General features: G+C 45.8%; 1 protein-coding gene across 1 annotated transcript; it reads right to left on the reverse strand.

Moving 5' to 3' along the window:
- Positions 1 to 1,999: 1,999 nt before the first annotated feature.
- Positions 2,000 to 21,538, reverse strand: LOC119391663 (uncharacterized). The gene is made up of 6 exons (XM_049415363.1): positions 21,365 to 21,538; positions 15,730 to 15,891; positions 13,799 to 14,062; positions 12,623 to 12,916; positions 6,317 to 6,562; positions 2,000 to 2,095 (listed from the first exon to the last, which is right to left on the reverse strand). Exons 1-6 carry the CDS (start codon positions 21,536 to 21,538, stop codon positions 2,000 to 2,002), a joined length of 1,236 nt encoding a protein of 411 aa, XP_049271320.1.
- Between the last annotated feature and the right edge of the window lie 1,107 nt (positions 21,539 to 22,645).

Consider the following 22,645-nt stretch of genomic DNA (forward strand, 5'->3'; position numbering starts at 1 on the left):
GGAACTGTGGTTATATACTTCCATGTGTTTATGCCTTGATGTGTGTGTGTGTTCTCTAGCTGTCCAATGGCATACACCAATGTCCAATGGCAAACAAAATAGCCACCTTTACAAAAATTGAAAAATAAAGCTACATACCAACACTTCTCACATTTCTCTGCGCCACATCAATCTCTTCAGCACCAACAGAACTGGGCAGCAATAATTGGTCATCTAGAGGAATAAAAAAAAATAATAAAACATAGTGTTGTATTACATAACAAAAACACATTTATCCAAGCACAAGTTTGCATTTGTCATTATGCAACAAGGCTGCACGTAACCCGAACACTACAAAGAAAACACTGACATTTACAGACCCTGCAATATAGCTGTAATATAAGGTTGCTGCAGCTGCACACACAGACGTATGTACTACTACATGAAGTGTGCATTAGACCTGCTATCAATTGACAAGATTAGATCTCACCATTTAAAATGTCACACAGGAACAGAAATTGTCAAACAAGGAAAGCCATTGAAGGCAATGTTTTGCCAAGAGAACTTGCCTTTGTCAATGCAGCAAATGCTTTGTTTTAGCAAAGCTTTATGTATGCTTTGTTAACTTCCGCCATCCTCCATGACAGACAAGAACAGTAAGTTTATGCTAAAAAAACATAGCTGGTCCTTCCATCATAGGAATCAGTATCACACGAAAGTGAAACAGGTCTTCACAAAAGTAGTGCTTATTGTGCAGTGATATACGAGAGCTTGTACAATGTCTATTCATGTTTGGCAGCTATACCACTGTCTGATGGTGATGATCCCACACTGACGCCTACTGGCACATCTGCATTGCGACGACTAACGCCCATGATCATGGTTTAACCGTTGTGGTAGCTGAAGTTGTTAACAATACCTGGACACCGCGAATAGTGAATTCCGCACAAAGATGACATCAGGAAGCTCAAAATAAACCTTGGCACTCGATATGCACTTCTTCAAAACGTCAAATAAGGATAGAAATGGCACAGTGTGCACTCTCGAGTGCACACTGTGTCATTTACCGAAAGGGTAAATGACGCCTCCACTTTGGCAACACAGGACGCAGAAGTTCGTTGCTTGAGCGCCGAACACGCGCAGGCGTTCCACGTCCCTTTGGACTTCGTCTCATTCTACGAAGGCACGACATTCACGCGTCGACATCGTTGCCTTTCTGCAGCGCTTATTGCAGCAGTTTTGTTAGTCGTTGCTCTCACACTCAAAGCAGTTGGCGGCACAGAAAGACCAGTGTCCTTCGCTGACATCGAGACGTTTTAACAGTTATCTCTCAGAGCGCGCACAATCTCAAAGGGGCATGCTATAACAACAACGTAGACGAATCGTTCCCCATTGACGCCAGTAACTGCTATGACGCATTGCTTCTCTCCATTGCTCAGAGACAGAGGCACCACCCTGCCCACCCTACCCCGCCAACATAGAGCACCTTGCGAGAGGATGTGTGAAAGATATAAAGCACATTCATGCAGGATTTATCATGTGCCCTGCTAGGTCAGTCGGTAGAGTGCCGAACGCCTACCGTCGTGACTGAGAGGTCGTGGGTTCGATTTCCAGCGGTGAATCTCTTATAGTTTTTTCTTTCTCACCTGTTGGCGTCCATTTTATCAACATCATGTCCGTGATGGAAGTATGTCACTGAAGTCTTGGTGGACCCCAGCATAAAACACATTCGTGTTGAAAAGGATGAGGGGGGGATGTAGGATGAAGAGTCGGGAGCGATGAAGGTAGGGAAAAACTGAAGGACGAAAAATGGTGTGAGGAAAGGACACGACAGTCGTGCAACAGTGGCATGTTGATTGAGTGGACTTGAAAAAGACAAGAAATGGGAAACCGGAACCAAGTATGAGCTGAGGGCAAGTGGCACACAAACTGAAAATAAAATGAAATGAAGGGAATCAAAACCGAAGGGCTGTGTAAGAGAACGTGCAGAGAAGCTTGAGCAGTGATGCCAAGGGAGCTGTCAAATAATTGCGCTGCTTGGGACAAAGAGCTTCTGCTGTGGTTCCTCCTGTGGCTGCTGTACCAGGGCATGCCAACCCAACTCAAATCTGGAAGCCTGTTCCGAGACAAAGGGCAAGGCCTGCTGTGCGCCTCCTGCCAAAATGCCGTTTCTGATGGCTGGACCTTGGTTGTGGCCTACTAAGGAGCTGTCTGCATGGGTTATGCCTAGGCCACAGTTCTCGTGAGCTGCAGCCAATCATAGCTGTCCTGCCCTCAATGAGCTACCAAATTGGCAACCGTCACACATAACCACACCAAGCAACAAGCAAGATGAGAAGCCATTAGGCAAACTGTGATATGATGTTTTTAGTATTTCTGAACTCTAGGGACTCGGAACTTCAGTGTGCTATTGTAACCAGTATCTGTTTTCATTCTTTCTGTGGACTAAACATCGCGTTTATATGCCGTGCAAAGCTTGTCACTTAGCGCAATGTTTTCGTTTCTGCCTTGACTCAGTGGCAGCGTAAAAGATACACTAAGATTTTTTTCCCTCCTTTTTCCTAGCATGTCACATCTTTACTCAAGCTGCATTACACAACATCACAACAAATAGCTATGTACAATCACTTTTGGTGTGTCTTAGCGGAACACTGGCTTTAGCAACATCCCTTGTTCGTCAATTTCTCATTGCATTGACCCATCATCAAAAATTTGGTCTTGTTTGAAAAAAAACATCTAGTAGCGCCCTATAAAGTTGTGCATATTTGCGCTGTAACTCAAATGACAAAGGCTGGTTGCTCTTAATAGAGCTTGATATGTCGGTACCAAAGGCTACAAATTAGAAGTATTAACAACAATTGCAATAAATCTTTAACCCCCTTAGACAGATAGTCATAATTCTTTATGATCAGTGGGAAGCAGTACTTGTCATTCCATAGTTGCAAATCTGCAGTGAATTGGCATTCACTGGACACTATAATCGATTACTTATATATTGTTAACATTATATGCACAAATATGCGCCATATGGGAAAAACTGCAAGCAGTGCAACGATGGGTTGGTCTTTGAAGTAGAGAGCAGTGAGGTTGTGCGTGAGACCAATAGGCCAGTAGATTTTCTCTGGGAATTATCACTAGGTGCCAAATTAGGCAATAGCCGATTGGGATACCTTTGCTCGGCGACGCAAACGTAGGGATGAAGCTCGAATGGTTAAAGCATCGGTTTGTTCCGAGTAGGGGCGGCAGGAGTCCTGCGAGCGATATTAGACAAAGTGATACAGTTGAACACAAGTACGCGCGCCGCGTACAACGCAGCCAGTAATCTATACGAACCTTGGGATCTCTTCGCAAACGCTTCTTGATCGAGGCCTCCGTGTCGTGCCGTTCCGCATCGCGACACGTTGTGGCAGAGACCTCCGCTGGAGTACGCACCTCGGGATCGCCAACACACTTCAAGTTGTTGCCCCTGCAGTCCCTTTTACCACGGCCTTGGATAGCATCGTGACGCGCAGTTACAGCAGGGTGACACAACGTTGGCACGGCATCACTTTTAAGGCGCACATTCTTCGTCGACAATCCGAAATCGGCCATCAACTGTATGCTGCACGTATACGCGTCTGGAGTGAAGTGGCGTGAGCATAGCAAACTCCGCTTGGTGGGCGTCCAGTCTCCGCCTCGACCGCGGCGCACGAAGGCGACCCACGTTTCTCTCAGCGCCGGATCGGACGGGAATCGGTGGAATTTGCACCCATTGTCCCCCGTTGCACTACTACACGACTTCACGGGGCAAAATATTGGTGCCATGGCGACAGATCGAGATGACACTAATCTCTTGCCCTCTGGTCAGTGTTTAGAGTGTTGTGCACGCACAACACTCTAAAGTTCGCTCGCTCGCCTCACGGGTACGCTGGATGATAGTGACCGCACGACCGTACGCCGCGAGCAGACGATCGAGAAGGCGACGCGCAAGCTGCCATTGTTGTTTTTCCGGTGCCTGACGTCATCACAACCAGCCAGACTGCTGCGTAAAGTCACCGAAATTAGTACTGTAGCCTGACGTCAAGCTAGTGTTGATGTCAGTGGGTGCGCCATGAAAAAATTCACTTTAATATGAAAATAAAATATCTTATCCGCATTTGCTGAGCGTCACACTTCCTCAGAGCGATCTCTGTATACAGGAGATTTGTATGGCAGAGCAAACTCGTCTCCGAAAAAAGGTGTCAGTACCCCTTTAAACATCTGCGTGGTTAAAAAAAAAAAACAACTAAAAATTATGCGCCGATTTTACCGCTCGGTGGAACTGACATGCATCAAACTGCATGGTTAATCAGTATGACATTCGACACGATAGCCACATCTCACATGGCTGCTTGCGGCGCGCTGTAATGCATCTAAAGTCTCGTTCACACCTGCGACTAGCACCGGTCGCGGGACGAAGTTAGGCGCAAAGCGGCTGGCTGCAAATGGTCGCTTCGGTTGCAAAGCGACTGCTTCGGCTTAGCCGCCCGCCGCTCGGTTGTTCAGTCGCATGACTGCAGTCGCTATCGTCTGAACCAATTAGTTGGGCAGGAACATGACGTTATCTTATTTTACGTGGCAACGGCAATGCGAGCAGACGCGGATTCGGTGGGGCGAAAGACATAGGTCGCTCGCAGGTGTGAAGATCGGTCGCCTTCATTCGCTTGTGGTGGCCAGTCGCAAAAGGTCGTGCAACCGTTGTTAGTCGCAAGCGTGAATGAGCCAGAAGGCGTCGCGCTGGCCGCGGGCCACTAGACACCCACGTCCTCTGCTTAGGTGCTGATAACGAGTTGCTGATTAAAAAAAACGCCAGGCCTGCGCTGAAACCGCAGCACAGTCACAGCGAAAGCTGGAAGAGCGGCGTTTCTAGAGCCCGTTAAGCTCTCTTGGGGCTACAATACCAGTACACTAGAAAGGTACCCACTACGCCACAATTCAAAATTTTTGTGAAGTTGGGAAGCACCCACTAAGCCATTATTCGTCATTCTATGGAGAAGCGAGGCACCAGCTACACGTCTGTAAGGCATTACGTGCACTTTGTTGACGTGACGACTGATGACGATGAAGAATTATGGCTCAGCCCTTTGTAATGGGTTGGCATCTTTAAACGGCCCACCAGTTATGTAATTTGCATTGGGTGACGCCCGGTCGCTATTTCCCTCTCCCGTCATGCTGTATACGTTGACGTGGAAGAGAGACGGGGGGGGGGGGGGCGAAGAACTTTATTGAGACCCCGAGGTAATGGATCATGCGCTTATGGGCTTCCTTGGCAACCAATACACGTGCACTTGCGAGGAACCCACTACGCTATAAATCATTGTAATCTTACTGAGACCCCGAGGAAGTGGATCATGCGCTTATGGGCTTCCTTGGCAACCAATACAAGTGCACTTGCGAGGAACCCACTACGCTATAAATAATTGTAATTTTTTAGAAGTAGGGCAGCAGGCACTGTGCCATTTTTCGTCATTCTACAGAGAGTGTTGGTACCAGCTAAACGCATGTAAGGGATTATGCGCACTTTGTTGATTCTACGCCTGATGACGATGAAGAATTATGGCAGAGCGCTTTGTAATGGGTTGGAAGCATTCAACAACCTACTCGTTGCGCAATTCGCAATTGTTTGACGCCTGGTTACAGAATTCGCGTTGTGCGATGCTTGGTGCTCATTTTAATCTTCTACCACGCTATATTGCATATGCTAATGTGGTTCCTTCCCGACATGAAGCCTGTATAGGACCTTTTTGCAAAGCAGTTTCAAGCACCGGAATGGCTCAGAGGTTGAATACTGGGCTCCCACGCAGAGGGCCCAGGTTCGAACCTCATTCCATCCTGGAGTTTTTTTCTTATTTAGTTTTTTTTCTTATTTCGAGCGATACTGGTTACGGACACCGGCGGCGGCGGCGGCGGCGGCGGCGGCAGCGGCGGCGGCGGCGGCGGCGGCGGCGGACAACTACGGCGCCAAAAACGGCCGGAGAAATGATCTCATAACAGCTTTCGCTGTAAAACGGAAGACTACTAGCTCAGCAGAGCAACAAATAATGAAATGTATAGGTCGAACGATTCGATATACGGCAAGTACCGCGCATTGTCGATACTCTACAATCACACTGCTATCGTGCGCTGTATTTCGCCATTATGAACAAACTTCACAAACGGATTATCCGATCACTGGCACCGGTACTGAGTTCTGTTAAAGCTGACGCGTCAATGGTGGGATATCAAAGCATGCTTCGCACCTCCCAAATTTTTTTTTTTTTGTTTCATCTCGCGGGTACGTCACGTGCTGCTTGCAAACTATGGGCTTGCGTTCACGTACCTCGATGGGACACTCGTCCAGCAGGATACTCTCCAGGGGGAGGTGCTTGGTCTCTGGCATGAAATAGTAGAGCACCAGTCCGTTGGCGAGGGTTAGGGTGCCGTAGAACCAGGCGAGTTCACCGAAGCTGAAGCTTAAGCGCACGCGCTCGAAGAAGGTGACGCTGCAGAACGCGCACGCCCAGTGAAACGTGCACACACTGCCGAACTCGACGCCGTGGCCGCGAAGGGGCGTTAGCTCTACAGCCTGAGACAAAAAAACAAAAACAAAAACAAAGAAGCCGAAAAGGGAAGAACACCTATAATTGTAAATAACGATATGATTATGATGAGCCACTACAATGTGGGGGAACGCGGATAAACTTCGACCCTCTGTGGAGTTTTTTATCGTGCACTTCCCAATTTAAGCACACCCGTGTTCTTTGCTTTTCGCTCACATCGAAACCCAGCGGCCGTTGCCGGGAATCGAACTTGCGCCCTCGAGCTTAGTTGCGCTACACCTTACATGCTGACCTCCCACGGCGGGTGCTGATGATCAGCCCAATCAGCGGACGAAATAAGATGATTTCTGTACTTTTATTGGATGGAAAGGGCTAGATAAATAACGATTACAGGCATCATATAAACACGCCTAGCTACACAAGGAGCAACGAGAGAGCCGTAGTGATTAACTGTGATTGTATGTTTATAAAGCAAACAAAAAATAACGAATGAAAGCGTAAAGAGTTGCGGAAAAGCTTTAAAAAGCAGGAAAAATTTTATGATTGCAACCCTCGAGAGAGCACCCCAACGATATTGTCGACTCTTGATTTCTACGGGTAAATAAATTCCCTGGATCCATCAACAACGTAACTTAAATAGTTCGAATCCCTCACTAATCTAATCTATTCGCTCTTCTACAGCTAGTTTCGCATTTGTTTGGTTTCGAGCGGACACCACCCATTTACTTCGACGACTTCCTTTTGATTGTTACCGACAGTTCGCCTACAATTACATTTACCTGATTATTTTGTCCTCCTTGCTGTATAAGAAGGTGCTTGCTTTTTGTTTATTGGGATTTCAACTAGGCTTTCGTTCATGTTATAGGTGATATGTAGTAAGGCAATATGGAAAATTAGATGGGAGAATGATCTGAAATGCAATCAAATATGAATTAAAACCCGCGGCATTTACCGAAAGACAATACTACCACTACTACTACTACTACTACTACTACTACTACTACTACTACTACTACTACTACTACTACTGCTGCTGCTGCTACCACTAATATTAATAATAATAACAATAATATCTGAAGTATTACGTGCCAAAACGACGATATGATTATGAGGACCGCCGTAGTGGAGGGCTCCAGAAATTTCGACCGGTGTTCCTTAAAGTGCGCTGGCATTATATGGGCCTCTAACATTTCGCCTCCATCGAAATGGGACCGCCGCGGCCGTGATAGAGCCCGCGACGTTCTAGTCAGCAGGTGAGCACCGTAGCCAATGTTCACACCCGGCGGACACCCAAAACCAGTAATGCAAATAAGCAGCGCAAACATTCGAGCATACACGGCCAAAAGCGTACACAGAAGCCATCCTCAAAGGGAATGACGGCCGATTTTCTCGACCCAGTTTTTTACGGCGTAACGGAAAGGTTCCACTCGGTAGTGGTTAAACCTACAGCAGTTTATTATGAAAGAGCGTGGTTATTTTGTAAGCAGAATTTTTCGATCTGAGAAGCCTCTAAAAAAACTAGAGTCCCTACACCAGCAACGCTGAGAAGCGATATGGATGCCGATAGCCCACCTCGCAAACTGTTCATAAAGGCCAACGTTCTGCTTTCACAGAATTGAGTGCAACTATGGTTAACCGCCTTTATTTTCGACATTTTCAGGCGTTTTTTTGATATAAAAAGCTAATAGAGTAAAGTTTTTCGAACACTCGTTGTCACATGAAGTCTGTTTAGCGCCTCGCCAGCCAGGCGCTCTTGGTACTTTTTTAATTCGTCGGCAGGTGCCGTTAGTTCTTCAGCTAACAATATCCATGTTGCCGCTCATTAGCATCGGATCATACGACCACAGGGGCGTAGACAGAAATGTTTTTCGGGGGGGGGGGGGGGGGGGGGATGACCTCCTCGATCTGAACTGGGGGCCTGCTGGCAGATGTTGTGGTCGAGTGCTATTTTGTGCTCTGTATGCCATGGCAAAAAAAAAAAAAAAAAAACGGTAGGGGGGGGGCACAGGCCCGGTGTGCCCCCCCTTGGCTACGCCACTGACGTCAAGCGAAGCGGTTGTCCGTCCCTTTAAAGAAAGTTCATGTGTGAATGGCCATACAGTTTGAAAATTTAGCTGGATTATTTTCGATAGCGCTGCCTCATGGAATACCATTGCAATATTCTTTCGTTTGTGGGCGCAACGGCCTCGTGTAAGAAGACGTGCGACATATAGGACTTAAAGCTAAACATTTTGACAGATTTGCTTGTCTGCTTGGGTTAATTAATTAAGACTTGCAAATGGCTCCAACCAAGAAATGGGGTTATTTCCGGACGTTTCGGAATCAGCTCGATTCCTTCTTCAGGGGGAAGGACGGCGGAGGTATCGAGGTGCAACTTTTAACTTCTCTCACGAACGAGCTGAGGAGAAGGGGGGAAGGCGCGTTTTGTTTGGTGGTGAGAGTGTCGAGGAAGTTGTTGTCGCTGCGGTTGCGTGGGATTTATGGGTTGGGAGTGGCCTGGGACGGTTTAGTTCACTCGCCACTTTGTTTGCATTGGTTTTCTTGCTGTAGTTAGTACGTGAATGTATACTGACGGTAGGTTTCTCTCCTACCGAAGGCAACTTGAACCGCTGCAAGGGAAACGTGCCGTTAGTATGGGATCACGAACTAACCACAGTAAGAAAACCGATGGAAACAAAGTTGGGAGTGAACTAAATTGTCCCGGCCACCCCCAGCCCACCAATCCCGCGCAACCGCAGCAACACGACTCCCTCAACCCTCTCAACACCAAAGAAGACGCGCCTTCCTTCCTTCTCAGCTGGTTCGTGAGAGAAGTTAAAAGTAGGTTAAAAGTAGCACCTCGACCCCTCCGCTGTCAATCCCCCTGAAGAAGGAATCGAGTTGATTCCGAAACGTCGGGAAATAACCCCATTTATTGGTTGGAGCTCTCTGAGAGTATTAACTTGACATATCGGACGTTTTAGTTTATTTGGACAGTCTCTGAGCCCAAACAAAACTTCAGGATGAATAGAGAAGAAGCGAGCGTTGTATTAGTGCTTGTGCAAGAACGCTAAGGGGGATATATTGCGGCATAGTGATAAAACTGTATTACTTGTGTGGCAAATAATACGAAAGAAATATATAACGAACAGCCCGCTTCTGCAAGGATTCGTTGTTGTTAATAATGTATGCTTGTTCTGCGTCCCACGTGGCTAAGCCGCACTCTATATTTTGAAGAATTCGCAATGTATAGGCGAGCTTTCGAATGTATGCATGGTCTTCTTCTTGGTTTTAGGTTCGAGAGCCAAGTGCTGCAGCCAGTTAGCTGCAGCAAGGTTAAGGTGAATGTGGCAGCTCCACGTTAAATCGCTTCGTAAACGGACACCAAGCGTTTAGTGCCTTTAGCTGAGACCAGCAAAAAGTCGTTACCGTATTGAGATCGCATTGGAGAGTTAACTTGCCGCTGGTAGAATTCGTGGCGCGAAATAGTACGCACCTGTCTGCAAAGCGTAAGATTCGGGAATGAACACTCTCGGGTAAGTGAGCCATTTCGAGCAAAAACTCTTAGACGACAGAGTACACTGCTTTGAGGAAGGTCAGATGTTACATTTTCATGGATTGATTTAGAGTTATTCACAGATGCGAACTGTTCGCCCTATCTTAAAATGTGCATAATACAAGTGCGTTTTGTACAGATGTTGAAATACTCAAGTGTTTAGTAATTTGTGGCGTAAGAATGATGAAATGCCTGTCAAATAGTAACAATAAAAGGAGTCAGAAAGCTATTGGTCATGTATCACACAACGAAATGAATCGAATGGACAATTATGCCAGGGAAGGCGTAGATGACGCTAGTTTTCACCTTTAACTTTAGTGTAGTAATTGGGACGTAAAATGAAATGTTAATACATAAGGCTTAATCACAAATAAATGCAGCTAGCAAAGTTACACACGAAGAACCTTACAATAACCGTGATGAAATGGCACAGCAATGTACTCCCCAAAATCGCTAATGATATCGACAGAGATATATATACAGACACACATCCTCGCATTTCGTTCGAACGTGACAAAGGCGACCCTTTGCCAAGTTCGCACGAATTGCGACAAGATGTATGCCTGTCTACAGCGATGTCGCTCTCGTCCTTTCTTTTTTTTTTTCTTTTTTTGCTACGGGCAATGCCTGAAGTGACTGACTGATTTTTTAAAAATTAAGTTCTTTCTCTCTCTGGTCTCGCCCCTTGTCACGTTCCAACGAATTGTGACATATGTATGCGTATGTATTACGGAACATTGCATCATATGGTGCCCCGGACATATAGCAGAAACGGCTAACGATAGAGCGGACGGTGCAGCTCGAGCTCACCGAGCGACTGTCCCTCGTCCCGTCTGCTTCTTCAGGCTCCCCACACTCCTCGGGATATCCTAGAACACCAGCGTCGGCAACGACGGCGATACTCCCCGCCCCACTCTCGGCTAGGTGTTAAAGAAGCGCATGAGTGGCGCCGCCTGCAGACAAATACATACTCGCATCTGCGTTTAAAACATGCCATTCACCCAACCGCATACGCGGGTGCTTGCCCGTGGTGTGGAGGACAGCCAACTCTTTCTCACATTACGTGGGAATGTGAATTAAGGCCCCCCAAAATTAACTCGCCTCAGGTTCCGGCGCAAAAATTCAGGACGGAGCAGTGGGAGAGCCTGCTCGCCAGCGAGGAAAAGGAGGCCCAAGTGGCTCTCCTGGACCAGGCGCGGCGGGCTGCTGAGGCCAGTGGAGCCCTGGACTAGGGGCCCCACCCACCTGCTTCTCAGACCCCCTCTTCTTTTTTATAATAAGCGTTTTTCAATTCAATTCAATTACGGGGATGTGTCGACCGCAACGTACAAATCTCATGTTTGATTGAGGCTGGCCGACTGAAACGTCACAAGCAATGTTATATATATACAGGGTGTTTCAAGAAATGTGTCCAACCTTCTCAAAAAATTAGGAAAGTGCGATGTTTGATTGCTGCCTTCAGAATCGGTTTTTCTGTAGTGGCAGGAATTTTAAGATGGTTAAAGAAATTATTTGGGACTGTAATTAAAAAAATTAATTAATTAACTTTTTAATTAGTGGATTTAGGTGGTTGTGTCAAATGGGAGAATTGAAGTTCTTCATGCCAGAAACCCAACCCAAATTTGTGATTTTGGAAAAGTGGCATCTAGTAATAATTACGAAGTAATGAAGTTCAACCAAATTCAATGGCGAAACCTAAACAGAAACATGGAAGAACGCAACTGCCATATTCTTCTGAGACGTACAAAATGAGTGAATGACTTTTTCGGTAGCGCTAGGCATCCTAAGATGGTTAGATACATCACTTGAGAGAGTAATTAAGAAAGTTAAATTATTTACTTTTTAATTAGTGGAGTTAGTACTGTGTCAAATTGGGACATTGAAGTTCTTCGTGCCAGAAACTCATCCCAACATTGAGATTTCGAAAAAGCGTCCTCTAGTAATAATTACGAAGTAATGAAATTCAACCGAATTCGATGGCTTTCGCTGTTGAAAGCCTATGCATTTCGTCGAATTTCATGACGCCACAACAATTACTAGAGGACGCTTTTCCGAAATCTCAAAGCTCGGATGGGTTCCTCGCATGAAGAACTTCAATTCCCCAATTCGACACAATCACCTAACTCCACTAATTAAAAAGTTAATTAATGTAACTTTCTTAATTACTGTCCTAAATGATGTCCTTAACTACCTTAAGATTCCTGCCGCTACAGAAAAAAGCAATTCTGAAAGCCCCGAGCAAATATCGCATTTTCCTGATTTTTTTAGAAGGTTGGACACATTTCTTGAAACACCCTGTATAATTAGTCTCACGAAGGCTGGCCTGGCAGCCGAACCATAAATAAAACCATATGTCGTGCGTGCATCCTTCTCTCCAAACACCTATTGTACCGGACCAGATCTTCATACTCTTTAGATAGATAGATAGATAGATAGATAGATAGATAGATAGATAGATAGATAGATAGATAGATAGATAGATAGATAGATAGATAGATAGATAGATAGATAGATAGATAGATAGAGACTGAAATAAAGCATTTTCTATTACCTGTATCCAGGTGATGGGTCCAATACCAAGTGCGTATCCGAAGAAAAAGAGGGCCAGCAAGCAAAGTCCGAGCCGGCTACCTGTAACGCCGGATGCGCCCACATCGATTTCGGTGGCGTTCCCTGCGGTGGACATAGTGCTGGCAATAGTCTCGTTGGCAGCGTCGAGTGGCATATTCGGATACACGCTACCCAACAGTAACATGCTTGCGACGCATACACTCGCAGAGACCACCAGCAGCCGCAGACGACCCACGGTGTCCACCAGAGGAAGGGCAGCGATGGCAACGGCCACCTGTCGATGAAAAAAAAAATAGTTGCCCCAGCTTTACGGAGACTTCCTTTGCTGAATCTGGCACCATGCTAATGGCTGACTCAGTAGTAGCACCTGTCGTTCGGATACTCGGTTCATACACCATTACAGAACAAACGCTATCCCCGATTAGCCTCAATCGACATAAAGTAAGGGGCTTCTTATTGTGTGCGAATTTCCGTTACTTGAGCTTAGTGCAACTAAAGCTGCTATGGGAGCTTAGTTGGTGCGAATACATGGCGTCTTCTCGCTGCCAGGAAATGGACGATTTTGAAACGGAAAAAGACACGCACAGTGTGAAGCGCGCTTCACCCTGTGTGTCTTTTTCCGTTTCAAAATCGTCCAATTCCTGGCAGCGAGAAGAAGCCATGTGTTTGGGCTTAGTGCTCAAGGACCCCAATGTCTCCCATTTGGTGACAATATTATCGATATTCGTGATAACTTAACTTGCATCACCGATGCAAGGTCAGTAGTCAATGCACAAACACCAGTGAATGATATCATGCTCTCATAAAGCAAAGCACAATTGCAACCTACTTTACTGAGTCTGAGATCGGGAGTCACGCGTATACGCCACTGGACTCCAATGTTGAACCAAAATCGAAACCGGTTCCTGGCGCTCGTCTCTGCAACGACCGTTCGACCACTATCTATCTATCTATCTATCTATCTATCTATCTATCTATCTATCTATCTATCTATCTATCTATCTATCTATCTATCTATCTATCTATCTATCTATCTATCTATCTATCTATCTATCTATCTATCTATCTATCTATCTATCTATCTATCTATCTATCTATCAATGGCGTCATTCGCTGCGCAGTACAAATGAAGTCGTGTGCGTGGGCTGAGCATCACCTGAGTGATAAATATGGCCAGATCGGCGTCTTCTTTGTCAGCGTAGACGCCCGCGGTAGCTATGACAACGCTTGCGCACGTTGCCGCCATGTTGGCTCCGCAAAACTGCTGCGAGAACATGATGTGCGTCGCCAGCCAGTAGTGCAGCGATGGCGTGGGAGTTCTCGAGAATGCCCTCTCCATCAGCTTGAACTCCGCGTTCGCCTCGATTGGATCCTTGCGCAGGGTTCGCTGCATTGCCATGGCGCTGTCACGTTGGCCAATCTGCGAAATGAGTTCCATTTCATGCTGAAGCGCGTTTCCTTGCCCGACAGGAATGATTTTAGTCAAGCAGTGTGCCTCTTTTTGCCTTCCGTTTCGTTTGATACTGAAAATGGGAACGGAGGAGATTATACCACGACTTCACGGAGATGGAAGTTGGCATTTTGACATGCTTCAACTTCGACACGTGTAATGTTTCGCCTTAAAGTGTTCTTTTTGTCTACATTACCGTCCTTGGTATGTGAGCCGTTTCACGACTTCACATGAAAGAAATACATACTTACCCCAATTTCACAGCTTTTGTCGACCAACCGCCTAATCAGGCAAAAATATTGGGGGACCCTTAAGCATCCCCTTTAAGTGTAACGCGATAGCGAAATCCGGCCCCTAGTGCGCACTTCAACCACTAAGTGCATACTTATTAATGTGTATTGTTACACACACACGCACACAGACACACACACACGCGCGGGCGCGCGCGCGCGCGAATGGTACAGGTTTTTGATCTAAAGCACTTCCCTGTGCAAGAGTCTCATGGCCTCCGAGATAAACGCTGCGCGCCCGCCATCTCGGAGGCCATGAAGGGTCGAGACATATTTCTCACAATTGCTCACAGAGGGCAGCACATTATCTAGCAATTGCTGTTTGCTTGGTCAACGCCTCCTCTAGAAAGCCGGCGTTGGCTTGATATGTTTACCGCCCGATGGGCATAGTTGTCCATTTTTAGAACTGCTTGAAAGTTCGTGTGTTTTTTGCGGCGATGGCTGCACTATCCCGGCCTTTTTCGACGTAGTTTGATAGCCTCGCCAATGCGCCTACAAATCGCCGAATGGGCTCGTTTTTGTCGTGACGCCTGCCGAACAAAATGCGTTAAGGAGACTCCTTCCACTACATGGCATTGACAAGAAAGCCACGACGTTACTTGCAGCTGCTTCGAAAAAAAAAAAAAAACTACATAAATGCCATGTAGTGGCATTTATGTAGTGTTTTTTTTTCCGAAGCAGCTGCCACGCGAACGGCCCGGGTTTGATCCTCAGTGGGACCAAAGATTTTTATTGTTTATTTTATTTGCTTCTTTCTCGATTTTTCGCTCACGGGCGATTTTTCGCTCACAAGCGTCGGTATAGGGACTCCGACAGCGGAATTTCTCCGATACGAGCTCTCTAACGCTATCGCGTTAAAACTACGTTGCCCGGCTAACGCCTTCCAGGGTTGTATGCGTCCAAGATAATTTTTTTTGGTGGTCATCTATATAAGAACATAAGAAGATAGCGAAGCTAAAGTTTGACGCTCCCTTATTTTCAAATTTAGGGATCCGGTCCATTCATTCTACAAAATTTATTTGTACCTCTCCCCCTCACAAGCCGAATATAGATCATTGGTAATAATCGTGCCCTTCAAGTTGTGAGCGCGGCTTCATTGGGCAGACATATTTATTTTTTCCTAAACACACGCGAGAGAGCGACACTGCGGCTGTTATGGACAGTTTTAAGGAGAGACATAAAAATGGCTCTAGCGTGTACATTATTAACGTTTACGTAAAATGAGTAGGCTTGCCCAACGTGCTGGTTGTTTTCTCGTTTACAGCGATTTCGAGCTGTGAACAGTCTGAACAAATATCTAAAACAATTTTACATCGAAGATGTTCACTGTGAGCATTGCTTTCGCACCTGCAGAAGCCAGCGTGGTGATTCCGCAAGAAACCAGGACAGAGGCAACAGTACCGCCGCAGGTAAGAGGCACGCGAATGCCAAGTTCGACCAGATGACGTAGCGTCCCAGTAAGCTCACGTATATCGAGCCGATGAGCATGCCGATGAAGTGGCGCGCACCCTGCGCAAGCGACGAAGGATTGAATTCATGGAAGATCGTACATATCTTCACTACACGTTTAAAGAAGAAAAGTCCATTAAAAAAAACCAAAAACAAAACAAAGAAAAGTTTGAAAATTGCCCTGACTGGCAACTTGGAATTAACTCTCTCCGAACACAAGCGTATTGTGCGTTCTAAGAAATTAAAAACAAAAAGCACTTTGCCAGTCAGCATCGTTGGCAACATGTACTAGGTGGTCATTACATGCAACGCAGCGGACTCGGAGCTCCCTCTTTCTTATTGCCTCTTTCTTATAGGGAAAACGGGTGCTGCCTCAACTATGTCCATAAGACTCGCTGTTTGGCTAGTTGGTGTTGGATCACCTGGGACATTCTCAGCGCAAGTTAAAGAAATGACGAATTCTTCAGTAGGAAATAAAGACGATGCAAAGGGCAAGAAGACAGTGCACAGGGCGCCCTGTGCAATGGCTTATTTTCTCTTTCTTAAAGGGGTGGTGCCACCAAATTTGTGGCTCGCGCGTTCTTTGCTTTAGGTGTTTCCTATAGCTTCAGGAAGCATGATGCACGCACCAAGATTCATGTATTCTCGTTAATAATTTAATATCTCCTTTTGATGTGGACAACTTTCGGTTTCGGTTTCTGGGCGCCGAGGTTGAGCAGTGACGTAGAAGTGTAGGAGGCGTGGTCACGTGACCACACAAGGCTGTGACGCACATAGCCAGGAAGCGATCGAAACTCGGCGAGTGATGTAGCAACCGATCCTTTGCCGGTACTATAGTGAACTAGAATGTATTCTTGTTTACTACAGCCGGTACGTACGTTGCGGAAGTGGCGGAGGTCCGGAGGTCACTCACGTTAATACAGTAGATTTGGTGTGACGTCCCTAGAACTTTCGTTGCCTATCCTACAGATCTACGTCAGTGTTGGCGCGCTAGCGATGGGTTTCTATCAGGAGAATGGGCATTCAGGTACACTTTGGCAGCGAATTAAAATATATTCTAAACGTTTGCTGTGTCCGACCCTTCGTGTGGAATGTCCTTGCATACAGAGGAAACCCATAACAGGCTTGTTATAGCCTCGAACTTTGATGGCACCACCCCTTAATGTTTCATTTTTTCTTTCCATCTAATGTTTCATTGTTTCTTTCCATCTCTAAAAAAATGTCCTATACAATCATACAGGCGCTTGGACGTGTCGAATCATCGAACGCTGGTCGGCGTCCATCTGCTGTTGTCACTTGAATTGTTGTCACTTGGCTCGTGTGCGGAGTTGTACGTAACGCGTTACAAGTAATAGCTTACTTGTAATCAATTACATTTTCTGGCAATTTTGTAAAATAATCGATTACTTTTGCGAAAATGTAACGTTCTGGGTAACACAATGACGTTTTCTTGTAAATGATTACTGGTAATCAATTACTTTTTCTGTTCCAAGACCGAAGTTGTAGCCAGTACTGCTTTCATTTGGGCCAGTTGGTGCAAACTTGTAAGTCTATTCGCTGCGCCCGTCGCGTGTACGTCTCTTCTGTTGTCCGTGTTTTTAGCGCAGCCATGAATCAAGTTACAAGTTGTAGCCAGTCTTCTATGGCGCGCAGTTCTAGTCCCGAAAAATATGCGACCGCTCTGTAGGGACCCCCCCGTCCTGTCAGATGGAGGGTCCCTACGAAGCCATTTCTTTCACCTTTTCCTTGGCCTTATCTGCAACACTTTACCCGAGCTCCAGCACAGCGAAACGTGGCGCTTCATTGAGGACACGGACACTAGCACCGAAGCACTGCGCAGCTAGGGGCTGGTGCGCAAGGTGTTCCTACATTTTAATACCGCCCTTCTCTCCAGCACGTGCATTGAGTGTTCAGTGTAGCAGCTGACCTCTTAGGAACCGTGGAAGAATCAGCGACGACGACATTGAAGAACCACTGCTGTTGAAAGTTAACAGCGTCTAACACTATATCTCAGAAGTCACAGCAGGGTGGCTAGAATAGGTATAGGGTGGCTAGAACTTCCAGCCACCCTAGTGTCAGTAAACCTTCCAGCCTTCACGGAAGCCTCCAACCTTCTCTGTGCCATGCAAGACACGGCACCGTATTTACTAGAATGTAACGCCAGAGTGTTTTTCAAATTTTTGCTGTCCAATTTTGACCCTCGCGTTCCAATCGAATACCGAAATGACTATTTTTTCTTCCTGGACGCAATGACAAGTTACCCCTCGCGTTACAATCGTGGTCGCCTTACAATCGAGTAAATACGGTAGTTCGTTGTAGTTTTTAGTGAACCTGTGTTATTGTGTTACGGTAATAACATTTTGAACGAAAGTAACGCAAAAGAAATCGATTACACTTCTGTAATTGCCCAGTTGTTTTTCTGTGGCTGCAGTCGACCACTGCATGTCAATTACACTTTAGAGTAAGTAATTGTAATTTACACGGTTATTTACTTGCTGTAACGTGTACAGATCTGCTCGTGTGGGACTGTTGAGAAGTGCATGCGTCCTAATCAGTTTCGCGATCAAGGGGCCCATGTTTGTGCGGATTTAACATGATATTTTCTGTTATGGTCCCTGCATAAATGTGCTGCACGGATTGTGTTGCTTTAGAGCTATTGCTTTGGGCGCTGTTATTAAGTAAACAACTAGATATTACTGAACCATGTTATGCTAAATCTTTACCTTATGCCGTTGTTCTTTTAACCTACTGTTGCGTCAAAAAGATTCGTCAACTTTACGGAGATCAGTCGTTTATTTAGTAGTCCCAGATGCATTTATTGTCTTGCTGCAGGTCGCAGCTATGTAAAATAATGTGTGCATAGCGCGTTTCGTAAGTTTGCCAGCAAGGAGTCGATAACAACAATGCATATCGCGGAAAATCAAGGGGCTTTCAGAGCATTTACTTGTTTTATTATCTGTACAAGAAAGTATACAAGAACAGAACATCGGCTATAACGAGGTAAGCGTCAAACTGTTTCGCTCTTCCTGGGTACAGTAACTGTGCTTGTCGATGTTGAATGTTATAACGCATACTGTAAGCAAAGATTTAAGTAATTAAGACACAAGAATTTTGGCAACGCGCCCTTGATGCCTTGCTGAAACGATCAATAATCAATAAATAATGTTGTCAAGTAAGCATTTTCCTTACAACGTTCCATATGCCTGACATGAAAAAATCACAGGGTCCATTCGCATTCGTCTAAGACGTCTTCAAGGCGAAAACTATCTGCCTTTTCTTCTCAGTCGATGTACTGATCCTCGCGCGCTCAGCTCCGAAAGCTTTCTGCGCGGTTTTGCGTTTCCTCCGTGATCGGCGCACCTCTGACCAAGCCACCATAGTTTCTTAAAATTAACTAGAGGGGACTATGGCGCTGCGATCGTTCAGCTACCATGGGAATGATGGTTAGTACACGGATTTGCCTAGTCTTCGTACTTGCGGGCTTCGAACGCGCTTGTGGCTTTGTTTATTGCTGTGTTTCGGTTTTCTTTCGGATAAAAGAATGGATTGTTGCGAACTTCGTGACCAGATTTGAATTGGTGAGCCTAAAAAAGTTAAACTGGTGAAGTGGAATTGCTGACTTGAACTTCGTTTTGCGACAATGCAGATGTAGGCGACGCGGAGCCAAACGGAGCCGTAAGAACGAAGACTAGGCAAATCATTGTACTACCCATCATTCCCATGGGGACTGAAGCACCATGGGTTGCAGCTCCCATAGACACTAGCGCCAGAGTTCCCTCTAGTAAGTATTGTAGGAAACTCTATGCAAGCGACATTGTCAAATAATGACGTTATCATGCGGCGCTACTGTATGTGACGTCATGGTGACATCATAATGACGTCATAAAACTTGGCGATCTGTGAAGTCATGATGACGCCATATGGTGACATCGTCAAGTGATGATTTTTCGCATCACTTATGTTGGCGTCGTCTACGGTCAAGATTCGCGTTTGGTGAGGCGTCTATGCTTTTGCCTTAATAACTGTGCGTCCTTTTCGTGCACTTATCACAGAATTATATATGTTCTACGTAATACTACATAAATTATCCGTAAAATTTTACAAAAAGTACTGTCGACTTCTTAGAATGAACACGTTTCAGTTGAAATAAAGGTCCTCTTTCAATTTGCAGTTTTTTCCGCGGTAAGAAGTGGTCATGGGAGGCTATCAGATAACAGGGAATGTTAATTGCATTAATTGCTGCGCTAGGAGATAAATCAGAGCGGAAATTCCGCATAAATAAGAGCACGAAAAGATCATGCCGGCGTCGGCGTTTCATGGCGTCAGAGATTGATGCCACCAGTAGGCGTCCTGTCCTTGTGCGAATTCAGTCCTATGAGGAATTTCACTGACATACTATTGTGTGATGCGTTTTAACAAGGAAGCTGTTTAAGGCAGCCGTAATCTGTGCGGCCTATCCTGTGTGGCCTAATAGGTTTGTGCTACCGAAATTGGGTAAATTCCACTACTAACCACTGGTACACTGAAAAAGGAATTCCAAACACTAGAGAATGGGAAGGGCAACGGCGGCTACGAGAAGACCCCGAATCGATAGAATGCTTACGCGTACGACGACGTGCCCGTAGATCTATGAGAGATGCGAACGCTTGGTTTCAGCGCTAGTTTCTGCCTCTGGAGTTTGGGCATCCGTGTCGTGTCTCCGACTGTGTGTGGTTTAACTAGAACCTCTCTGCGCTGAGAATCAACGTACAAACAACCTAGCATCACCTAGCTAAAGCCTAGCAACGACCTTGAAGCAACCTAGAAAATACGCTCATCACCTAGCTCAGGCATAGAAACAACGTAAAAGCAACAGGATTAGTCTTTGAAATTGTCCAGTTTCGCTTTGTCCAGCCTTGCGCGACTTAGTGCAAGCTTCGAGAATTTTTATTATTAATATACAAATAAATTATAACAAACATAATATTGCACTTGTATGTCAGCAAAAGGAAGCTTTTCACATATTGTATGCATGGGTTACGAGATATCCATTATGCGATTTTATTGCCGAGATTTATACGTCTCATGCAACCGAATTCCAACGGTATATAGCCACAAGATGGCGCTGTACAGATATATGAAGAAGCAAAAACAGATGACTGCTTTCTCTCTCGGAATGGAAGTGCTTGTTCTGCGCCCTTGTGACGTCTTTGTGACGAAAGCAAAGCAAAATTTTTTTTTCCTGCTCCGTCTTAAATGATCATGTATCGTCATTTTCTTCCTACTGTGCGGTATTTTCGAGCTTTTTTTTTCTCGTTCAAGATGCGTGCACAAAAATTGTTGCCCAACTATCACTTTTAGGAATTCAAATTTATATTCTGGGTGAAGGCAATTGCGGCTCTCCTTAGCTAAAAGTAGCGTAAGTGCGAATTGTTTTGCAGCAGTCGATGCACAAACACTCTCTACTCTGAGACTATCCACTCGCCATTGACTGACAGTGCACATAAATAGGCTTCGAAATAGCTGTCCCATGTCGACAGGCGTGTCAGCGTACCTGTACGCCTCGATTCCTTGCGTCGGCTAGCTCCGCGATCTGTGCTGGCACCACAAGGGATAGCATGCCGGCGAAGAAACCGTTGACGAAGCGGCCTGTGTAGAGATACCACACCTCCTGCGCGCAGCCGACACACAGCCAGGTGCAGAGGGCACCAATGGCGTTGACTGCCATGGTGCGGCGGCGACCAATCGCCTGCGCCGACAGTGAGCCCACCACAGAGCCGCCAACCGCGCCGACAAGGCCGAGGGAATGGAACCTACAATGATGGTGTGTGGCGAAGATCGTGACAGATATTACGAGCTTTCCTCTAAAGTGCCGACGGAAGAAGTATGTAAACTATAATAGCAAAATACTTCCCCGATATTCTACTCTAAGAACTGTACTTGACTTTTGGCATAATAGGAAACGGACACACTGCAAACTGCCAAAAACGCTTTCTACCAACTGATAGCACTCGACTAAATAACGCGTGCTGGCGGGAGTCAAACAAAACGCGGAAACGGGGTCGACCATCTGCGTAGATTTTATTGAATGACCCGAATTTAATTTAAAACCATAGAATATATAAGCAAGAAAACACCTAGGTAGCACAGGACACACCTGTACAATAGTAAAAATATTCGCGCATGGTTTCGTGGCCATTGGTCACGGGACGCCTTCACGACTACTCCAGTCTTCTATCTACGCCTAGTTATATTATATTTCGACCATAATGGTTTATTACATGGCAAATATATAAAGTGGTACAATCTACGTTGTAGAGGGCAGAATAATGATATGTGTGGATGCCTTTATTCATGCTGCTTATAAGTGCAGGTCTCTTTGAATAAGGAGGGAGTTGCTGTATATATCAGAATATTGAAAGAAATAGGCGAAGAAGATTTGAATCTTTACATTTAAGACGTCGCGCTTGTTCAGTTCAGTTCAGTTCAGTTTTATTTCCTTAAAGGCCCCCATTCAGGGGGTGTTACATAAGGGGTGGGATTACAAATAAATGACAAACAGTGAAGATTCAATTAACATTGCAAATGAGACAAGCGGCGAAGTTTCAAATTAACATAGTAGGTGATCAGTGACGCGTTCCTGGAAGGTAGATGATGAGGCAATGGTGACAATGTCATAGGGCAGGCCGTTCCAGTCTGAAGCTGCTCGGAGGAATAATGAAGCAGAAAACGTGGCGGTGCGTGATGGCGGGCGGGCAACTTGAAGTGGATGACTGGTGCGGTGGGAAATGCGTGAGGCGGCTGTGATATACGGGGCTTGATTGAGAGAAGAATA

Source organism: Rhipicephalus sanguineus, chromosome 4, assembly GCF_013339695.2.
Source record: "Rhipicephalus sanguineus isolate Rsan-2018 chromosome 4, BIME_Rsan_1.4, whole genome shotgun sequence".
Lineage (NCBI taxonomy): Eukaryota > Metazoa > Arthropoda > Arachnida > Ixodida > Ixodidae > Rhipicephalus > Rhipicephalus sanguineus.

Excerpts from the sequence above, each read along its gene's own strand:
- LOC119391663 (XM_049415363.1), bottom strand. The coding sequence starts at position 21,538 with ATGGCAGTCAACGCCATTGGTGCCCTCTGCACCTGGCTGTGTGTCGGC. Across the intron at positions 15,892-21,364 it reads CAAGGAATCGAGGCGTACAG|GGTGCGCGCCACTTCATCGG; the intron begins GTACGCTGACAC and ends TCGCTTGCGCAG. Across the intron at positions 6,563-12,622 it reads GACCCATCACCTGGATACAG|GCTGTAGAGCTAACGCCCCT; the intron begins GTAATAGAAAAT and ends TTTTTGTCTCAG.